A 9,986-nucleotide genomic window follows, 5' to 3' on the forward strand; every position below is an offset into this window, starting at 1 on the left:
GATGCTGGTCGTCTAACTTTGTAAAGATTGTTGTGGATTATTTTTTTCCTTTTTGTGAGAAGCTTTTTATTTTACAAAATGGTTAAGTAATGGAATTTAGCTAGTAGTTTTAGCCAAATTCTTGGGGTTTGTTCGAGAGATCACTTTTTATTTTGTTTAAAAAGAAAAGGAAAAAAAAAAGCTGTCGCCTGCATGCAAGATAAGGGCAAGAAAGAATATAGGAGGGCGCCGCCGTAGCTAATTTTAGCGTAATATATAAGTGAGAGACGAGAAACATAAGTAGTAATAAGGGATAAAGTAGTATCATAATCAATTAACTAATCATTTATTTAATATAATACATATAAGAGAGAAGAAGGTAGGTTTGCACTAGCACATGCACCATAGCCGCGCGAAATGCTCCCTGCCGCAGCTAGCCGCGCGAAATGCTCTTGCTGCCTTGTTCTTCGTGGCGGAAGCGGAAGGAAAATTAAAGGAAGGAATTGAATTGGAATCTCTGACGATCGGGCGGCGGCGGCCATGGATTGCTCGATGACGAGCAGCATCCTGTCTGCCAACTACAACACGATCCTGTTCGAGTTCGGCGTGATCCTGGTGAGCAGCAAGGTGCTGTACGCGCTGCTCCGCAAGGTGTACCAGCCGCGCGTCTTCTCGGATCTGCTGCTGGGCATCCTCCTGGCCCAGTTCCGCGTGCTCTCCCTCACCAACGCCATCAACCTGGTGTTCGGCAAGATCGGCGGCTTCGTCTTCGCGCCCTACCTCTTCGCGCTGGGCGTGGAGATGGACCCCAGCACGCTCCTGGTCCTGGTCGCCGGCGACTCCATGGTCGCCTACGCGGGGATCCTCTCCACCTGCGTCCTCGTCACGCTCTTCCACATGCCGCTCATGCAGGCCACCTCGGGCGTCATCCACGAGCGCTCCCTCCGCTCCTTCCTGGGGCTGGCCGCCGTGCTCGCCAACACCGCCTCCCCGGTGCTCACCCGCCTGACCACCGACCTCAAGATCGCCAAGACCGCCGTGGGCCGCCTGGCCGTGGGCGCCGGCCTCTCCTCCGACATGCTCACCACCATGCTCATCGCCGTGGGCAGCATGATCTGGCGCGACACGGGCGTGGACGACGACGGCGGCCGCGACTCCCCGTCCCCGATCGTACTGCAGCCGGTGCTCACGGCCGCCGTCCTCGTCGTCGTCATCGTGTCCGCCTTCGTGTCCAGGGCCATGGCCGAGTGGGTGGGCGCGCGCAACCCGGAGGGCCGCCGCATGCGGGGCTTCGACCTCTCCCTCGTCGCGCTGCTCGCCGCCGCGCTCTGCTGGCTCAGCTCCGCGCTGCGCCTCAACGTCAACATGGCCGCGTTCCTGGTGGGGCTGGCGTTCCCCAGCGAAGGCCGGGTGTCCAGGCTGCTGGTCAGCAAGACCAACTTCGTGCTCAGCTCCTTGGTGCTCCCGCTCTACGTCGCCCACGTCTGCCTGTCGCTGCGCCAGACCACCGACGACATCGAGGTGGCCGGCCTCACGCGGGACCAGGGCTTCCGGGCCTACGTCATGGACCTTCCCTTCCCGTGGTGGAGGGTCTTCTTCGTCACCGTCATGGCAACGCTGGGGAAGCTCACCGGCTGCGCCGCCGCGGGGCTCCTCCGCGGCCTCGGCATGCTGGAGGCGCTGGCGCTCGGGATGCTCCTCAACGTCAAGGGCTACTTCCACCTCTACTGCGCGCAGGCGGCGTTCGACGCCGGCATCATCACCGACAAGTCCTTCATGGCCATCATCTTCATGGTCGCCCTCAACGTGGCCGTCACGCCCATGGTCGGCGTGGCCATCGCGTCCTGGGCGCGCCGGAGCGTGCAGTGGCGCCTCATGGGGCTGCAGCACCACGACCCGTCCACGGAGCTGCGCCTCGTCGTGGGGCTCCACGGCCCGCACGACGTCCCCACGCTGGCCTACGTCATGGAGGCGCTGCGCTGGGGCGGCGGCGGCGGCGGCGAGCTGGCCGTGTACGCCGTCGACATGGTGCAGATGACGGACCAGACGGCGGCCGCCATCGTCAAGGGCGGGGGGTTCGACGGCGTCACGGTGGTGGACGAGGAGGTGTCGGAGATGCGCAAGCTCATCGGCGAGGCGCTGGACGCGTACCAGGCCGAGTGCGGCGGCGGCGCCAAGGTCAAGGTGCGGCGCCTGCTGGCGCTGTCGTCGTTCCCGGACATGCACAGCGACATGTGCATCTGCGCCGAGGACGCCATGGCGGCGCTGGTGCTGCTCCCGTTCCACAAGGCGCAGCGGGCCGACGGCAGCATGGAGCCGGGCCACCACGGCTTCCGGGTCGTCAACCAGAAGGTGCTGCAGCTGGCGCCGTGCTCGGTCGGGGTGGTGGTGGACCGAGGCCTCGGGAACGGGAAGCACCAGCAGCCGGCGGCGGCCGTGGTGGTTGTGTTCATCGGCGGCGCGGACGACCGCGAGGCCCTGACGCTGGCGTCCCTCATGTCCAAGCACCCGGGCGTGCGTCTGACGGCGCTGCGCGTGGTGCAGAACGCGACGGCGCAGGCACGCGCCAAGGCCCGGACGAGCCTGTTCGAGAGCAAGGGCAGCCGGCGCGGCGGCGGCGGCGGCGTCGGCAGCAGCGGCCGCGGCCTGGGAGCCCCGGCGTCGTCGGCGCTGGGGCAGGAGGAGGCGCAGATGCAGGTGGACGACAAGTTCTTCGCGGAGTTCTACCGGAAGCACGTGGCCGGGAGCAAGCAGCAGCCGGGCGGCGCCGTGGCGGGCATCGGGTACCTGGAGAAGCACGTGGCGGACGGGGCGGAGCTGGTGGCGGTGCTCCGGGGCGTGCAGGCGGACTACCGGCTCTTCATCGTGGGGCGCGGCAGGGACCGCAGCTCGGTGCTGACGGAGGGGCTGGACGAGTGGGCCGAGTGCCTGGAGCTCGGCCCCGTCGGCGACATCCTCGCGTCCTCCGACTTCTCCACCACCGCCTCCGTGCTCATCGTGCAGCAGTACGACGCCAAGAAGCACTACAAGGTCATCGACGAAGAGTTCATGCCCTTGTAGATATACATACATACATACATACATACATACGTGTGCTCGAACGAACGTCAATGGAACTTACTTTTAATTAGGACATAATATCGTTGGACACAACACAATGCAAGTCGATCATCGATCTCCTCTAGCCACAGAATGGGGCATGGGGCCACTATCTTTTTCCCTTCCCGACTGCCCGAGTCAAAAGGAGAGACACGATCCAAAACGCCAGATCACGTAAAAAAATAAAATACAAATTAACTAGCAGTTTCTGAACCAGCTAAGGAACTAAAGGCCTTGTTTAGTTCACCCTAAAAACTCAAAAAAATTTAAGATTTCCTATCACATCGAATTTTACGGCATATATATAGAGCATTAAATATAGATGAAAATAAAAGCTAATTACACAGCTTGTTTGTAAATTACGAGACAAATCTTTTAAGTCTAGTTACTCTATGATTGGACAATGTTTGTCAAATAAAAAAGAAAGTGCTACAATGTCATTTTCCCAAAAAAAAATTTAGAACTAAACAAGGCCTAAGAAGTAAAGCAAAAAAAACCAAAAGGTACACCACCGTTGGTCTAAAAATTAAGGAATAGTATTTATACATTCTTGTAATCTTGGTGAATAGGCTTTCTTGGCACGCATCAAAAGAGCATCCATTTCTTGCATTCTTGCGTCGAGGCAATGACTTGCTTGAATATCTTATTGTTTCTAGTCATCCAGATAGCCCAACTTAGAAAATGATGACTTCCATAAAAAAGAGCGGTTGAGCTGATTCTTGAGCCGTTCTAGATTTAGAAAAGGATTATAGTTGTTGGGTCTACACTCAAGTTTATTAGCCTCCAACAGCCCTGTGCAAAGATACATTTGATAAAGAGGTGTTCCACTATCTCTTCTGCCTGTTCATTGCATAGGACACACTTATAATCTTCCATCTCCATATTTCTTCTTCTAAGCAAACCTCTAGTGCTTAGTCTGTCTTTCATGAGCAACTAGAAGAATAAACGATGCTTGTTCTAACAAGAACTCTTTCATAGCCATTTGAAGGCAGAGTGAATATCGCAGTGACCACTCAATTGTATGTAAGCTTAACTTGAGGAGAAGGTGGCTGATCCCCATGGATAAGTCCAAATATCAAAGAGATCAGTTATAAGTGTTTCTTGCAGAATACTTTGAAGCTGGCCCAACTGAGCAAAAGATTCCACTAAAAATGGCAAATGTAAGAGGCTATGCAGGTTTGGAGTTAACTTTGCTTTAGAAAAAGTTATTTTTTTTCTTTCTTGAGAACGAGTGTAGCCGAGGGAAACTTATAATCCCATTCCAGTGATTCTCCCAGAACAAGCATGTTCTTCCTTCTTGAATGTTAACAATAGCCATACCTTTGTATTTATCAATCACCTTGAGTATATCTTGCCACCAAAAGGATCCAACCTTTAATGCTGCTGGCAATCTCCCATTTTGGTAATATTTTTCCCATATCAGATTTACCCATGGGTGATCTTCTTTATTGAGAAATTTATGCAAATATTTAAGCAATAGGGCTTCAATCTGTGTTCATAGATTTAACACTCCTAATCCTTCTTCTTATTTATCTCTACAAAATATTGTCTAGGCAGCTTTGGCCGACTTAGTTGAGTTTGGATCAACTCCTCTCCAAAGGCACTGCTTTTGGTATTTATCAATTTGCTCCAACACTGTGATTTGAAGCTTGAAAGTGCACATTGAGAAAGTTGGCAAAACTATGATAACTGAGTTGGTTAGCTGTAAGCTACGAGCCTGATTAAGGAACATTGATGTAGAAATGAGCCTTCTGTCACATTTGCTTACTAGTGGGGAAAAGTCAACTATCTTGGGTTTTGTGAATCCAAGTGGAAGTCCAAGATAAGTGAATACCAATGCTAACTTCAGTTTTAATATTTCCCTGTGCATGGCTTTACTTGTCCTCATCTTTTCTACGACAGCAGTTTTTATTTGACCATGTGGTTTCTTAACATATTGTTACATATATAACATGTATTGATCATGACTCATACAAATGAAATCGGATAATATTAGAAGTACATATAATTCTTTTTGTAGGGAAAATACGGATGGTCAAAAGTGTTGCAATATAATGTAGCTTTTTGGTAGCAAGTAAATAAGAAAACAGAGGGGGCAGGGTAACCAAAAAAAAGAAAAAAAAAGCTTAAATCGTCTTAGAGGGAGCTTACAGGTATATAATAAAGTGGATGTTGCATGTAATGGTACATTGTTTGTATCTGAGCTTAGGAATATATAAAAAAACACACTCCCTCCATCCTCAAATATGATGTATTTATATGTCCTAAGTCAATTCATCTTCAGTTTGACAGAATTATAGAAAACGAAGAAGAATATTTTTGACATCATATAAGCTCCATTGAAAACTTTATGGAATGCATTTTTGTAACTTACCTTTTCTATGTTGTACAAGTTAATATGTTTCTCTATAATTTTAATCAAACATAAGACGGTTGAACTTAGAACAAATGGAAAATACATTAGATTTTAAGATGGAAGAAGTACATCCTATTAATTGGATTGGAGACAACTGAATATTCCCAATCTAGTACGACAAGTCTTTTATATTAAAGAATAAAAAAAGAAAAACAAAAAATGGTAATGCAGAATCCAACTGTTCTAGGGGAGGGGAAGGGAATTATATGAAAGTCAACTCTTTTGAGGTAAGAAAAGAAAAAAACTAATGATCCAAAATCCAACAGGTTTAGGGTAGGAGGGGAGTGGAAGAGAACTCGAAATAGAATAGAAATATCGCTTTTTAAACAATTTAACTAGATGTTTAATCAATAATATCAACATCTATATGTTTAAGTGGATTTAATATGAAAATATAATTCATGGTTAATTTAGTCATACTTATCGTGCATTATATATTTGTTTTTGAATTATCTGACTTAATTATCTTAAAGATTTGAGGGAGTATCAATAATAGGTCAAACCAGTCCAGTTCATTGTGGCCCATATTGAGGGCCTAACCAGTATTTGTTGTTGGACTAGGCTGTGGGTTTCCATTGCAGGAAGCCCATGCAGTGAGCAGTTAGGCCTTGTTTAGTTCAAAAAAAATTGCAAAATTTTTCAGATTCCTCGTCACATAAAATCTTTAGATGTATGCATGAAGTATTAAATATAGACGAAAATAAAAACTAATTACACAGTTTGATCGGAATTGACGAGACGAATCTTTTGAGCCTAGTTAGTCCATGATTGAACAATATTTGTCAAATACAAACGAAATTTGTACTATTTACATTTTGCAAAATATTTTGCAAATAAACAAGGCCGGCAATGGAAGGATTGAAATGATATGTTGTCTACATTGAGTTGGTATTGTTGGGTTAGTCTCCAATCCAAGGGGATTGGAGAGAATTAAAAGAGCAAATCCCCTCCATCTCTTTTAACCCCTTTGAATTTCCATCAAACCCAACAAAGCCGTATGAGGAGTGCAAACAGTTTTATATGCGTGTCAAGATACTATTTATATTGAAGATATACATCTATATCTGTAATCCAATAGACAAATCAGATATACCTACTTCTTGTGCCCTATAATATATCCATTCTAGAAAAAAATCAGATTAAATTAATAGAAAATAAAAGATGTATGTGCTCTCACTTTATTTTCTAATAATCAGATGCTATTAACAATATGATTAATAGTGTTGATTGGTTGAAGGGAAAGTATTCAATGCAAAAACTGATTTTTAGTTTACTGAATCACTTATGTAGAGTATAATAATATATAACTTAGATATGTGTTATGGTAGAGAACATGGGCGGATCTAGGGGTATTCCTCAGTATTTCCGGGAATACCCAACTATTTTGGTACACTTTTATGTAAATATGTGTATATACTTATATATATATATATAAATGTATAATGCTATAATATATAATATTTTCGCACATTTGAGCTCAAAACATGTAAAAAAACTAGCATTTCAATTAGAAATCTATATTCTAGAAAGCAAATATTAGTTTAAAGTTGCTGACTTATAGTATGATTGACTATATTTTAAGCCTATAGATTCGACTTTGTGAAAGCGGGAATACCCAAGTTTGAAATTCTGGCTCCGCCACTGGTAGAGGACCGGCGAGGAGTATCCATATTTGCAGGAGAGCGCAAGGAAGGATGGGAAGAAAGCGTGAGCACGAGACGAGCGTTTTATCCGCGGGAGGTAGTAGGCGTGGCATAAGCAAGGGCCTTCAACTATATAAGGTAGACTATTTTACTTCTCAAACTATAAAATCGAATTTTTACTGCTTGAACTTTCTAAAACCGATCAAATAAGTCTGTCAAGCAGTTTTGAGTGGTGATTTTGTTATAGTGGTGGTGGCTTTATGTTTTTCTTTTTTATTTTTTTCACTGAATTTTTGAAAAATCATAGTAAATCACAAAAAAATCATAAAATGGAAACTCCAATTTTGTTGGACCCCGTATGAGTAGATTTATATGGTAAACATATAATATGATACGGTTTATTATAAAATTTTTATTATAGCTTTAGATCTATGAATTATTCTAATTAATTACAGAAAAGCATAGATCTAAAGCTACAACACATTATATTAGATATTCACTGCATAGATCAACACACGTGGAGTCCAACAAAATTAAATTTATCATTTTATGATTTTTTATGATTTACTATGATTTTTTTAAAGATTCAAGAAAAAAAGACAAGACTACCGTCCAAAATCATTTGAGGGGATTATTTGTTTGGATTTGAAAAATTTAGGAGGTAGAAAATCTGGTTTTATAATTTGAGTTGAACTAATCCACTATATATAATTAAGGAGATGAAGTAGAATTTTTGCTAAGCAGAGCAAAATGACAAAGTCTGTTCGCTTGAGCTTATTAATTGAATCCACCCGCCCATTTGATAGTATTTTTTAAAAAAAAAAATCAGCCAAAAAGGTGAGAAAGCCGAGACAGGAAAGCACACGACTCCTTCCGATTTCCAACGCGCGGTCGCAGGCAGCGGGCAGCAGCGGTTTTTCTTTTCTTCTCTTCTCTTTTTCTTTTCATCATTCCCCCACCCCACTCTCCTCCCCAATCCCCTTCCCCTTCCTCTTCGGCTCTTCCCTTCCCCCTTCCCCTCCCCCTCCCCCTCCCCCTCTCGTCCAGCGGCGCCCAGGCCAGGCCGCCGCCAATCCCACCGCCCGCTGGGATCGACCCGTTGATAGGCCTGCGCCTGCGATCCATCGATCGATTGGATTGCAGGTGTGTGCTACAGGTAGGGGTAGGGGTAGAGCGGCCGCCGTCGAGATCCACCGATCCATCCATCGAATTGGTTAGTTGGTACAGCAGGGCATCCATCGGAATCGGATCGGATCGGATCGGATCGGATATTCATTCGTATCCATGGGTCGTCTGTTGCTGGTGAGCCTCCCGGCGACGGGCGCCATCATCTACCGCTGCAAGCACTGCGACACCCACCTCGCCTACGACACCGACATCATCGCAAGGGTAAAAGCCTGTTGGTTGTTTATTTATTTGTTTGTTTGTTTGTTTATTTACGTATTGTCCCTTGCATCCATTTGATTTGGCATTTTTCTGTTGGATTGCATTGGATTGGCATCAGACGTTCCGGTGCAAGAACGGCAAGGCCTACCTCTTCAACAGGATGTAACTTGACTTGGCCGTCTTGCATTGCTGCATTCTTTTATTTTCTTTTCTTTTTTTTTTCTCTCTCCCCCCTTATTAGTTACTCCTACTAGATAATATATATAAACATCATAACATATTTGTGTATATATATATATAAATATGTATGTGCAGCGTGAACGTGAATGTTGGTAGCAAGGACGACCGGATGATGACGACGGGTCTGCACACCGTCTGCGACATCTTCTGCGTCGCCTGCGGAGCCATCCTTGGCTGGAAATACCTCGTCGCCTTCGACAAGAGCCAGAGGTACAAGGAAGGCAAGTTCATCCTCGACAGGTCCACCGCCCTCGCCGCTCGTGGTGATGCTGCTCATGCTCATGCTCATGCTGACCATGCCCACCACCACCACCACCATGCTCGCGTGACAAGCTCTGCTGACGACGACGATCCCAGCGATGACGAAGATGACCAACACATGTGAATGAATGAATGTCATCTGCAATGCGACTTGGACTCGACTGCCTCATCATCTCATACATGCTTCCATTTGCTGTCTGTAAATACTCCCCTCCCCTCCCCTCCCCTCCAGGCCTCCACTAGTTGTTTTACTAGCATTTCGCAGTACCTAGTGGTAGCACCTATATCCATTTATATCTATCTATCAGACATTCAGACTATATGATGTGATCAGCAATCCTTTTATCTAGTTGTCTGTAAATATGATCAGATGCAGCGACAGTAATAATATAAACAAATCTCCTTTCCCTGCTTCAATGCTTGGTATATGCACATTGGGTTTCAGAGTATCATCAATCCTTCATTCTTTCTACGTATATATATACTGCACTGATGATTTGATTCCTGGGCGCTGGGGCTTTGCCTCCTGTATTGTTATGTGTTGACAAATCACGTGGCATGCTCTGTTTTGTTCTGTTATGTTGCCACACGACTCTGCTCGGCTACCATGTACTCCCTCTGCTCCGTCTAACACAAGCATTTCACGGACAGTCACCAATAATCAAGGCAACCGTCCCGCCGTTTCTACAGTGAGAATTAATGAATGACAAGTCCATTGTGGCATACCGATTTCTAAAGTTTGATTGAAATATATAGAGAAATATAAAGATTTATGAAATATATAATTAATAAATAATCTAATAGTACTTATTTGCTACCATAAATGTTTTTTTTGTGAGACCCACTTTGCTCACCTCTATAAACACACGCGCACACACACTACCTCTAAAGAACCAATGTCAAGCCTGGGACTTACCTAGGCGGGCAGGTTCTACCACAAGAAAACCAACCAACTGATCTTT

The 9,986-nt window shown here is 45.8% G+C and overlaps 2 protein-coding genes across 2 annotated transcripts; both read left to right on the plus strand.

Annotated features, from left to right (window-relative positions):
* On the plus strand, positions 532-3,112 carry LOC8065264 (cation/H(+) antiporter 28). The gene has a single exon (XM_002442580.2). The coding sequence runs from the start codon at positions 532-534 to the stop codon at positions 3,037-3,039; it is 2,508 nt and encodes an 835-aa protein (XP_002442625.2). The 3' UTR covers positions 3,040-3,112.
* LOC8072884 (protein yippee-like At3g55890) lies at positions 8,099-9,456 on the plus strand. Its single transcript, XM_002442581.2, has 3 exons — positions 8,099-8,526; positions 8,642-8,685; positions 8,839-9,456. Exons 1-3 carry the CDS (start codon positions 8,422-8,424, stop codon positions 9,146-9,148), a joined length of 459 nt encoding a protein of 152 aa, XP_002442626.1. The 5' UTR covers positions 8,099-8,421; the 3' UTR covers positions 9,149-9,456.

Source organism: Sorghum bicolor, chromosome 8 (genome assembly GCF_000003195.3).
Source record: "Sorghum bicolor cultivar BTx623 chromosome 8, Sorghum_bicolor_NCBIv3, whole genome shotgun sequence".
NCBI lineage: Eukaryota > Viridiplantae > Streptophyta > Magnoliopsida > Poales > Poaceae > Sorghum > Sorghum bicolor.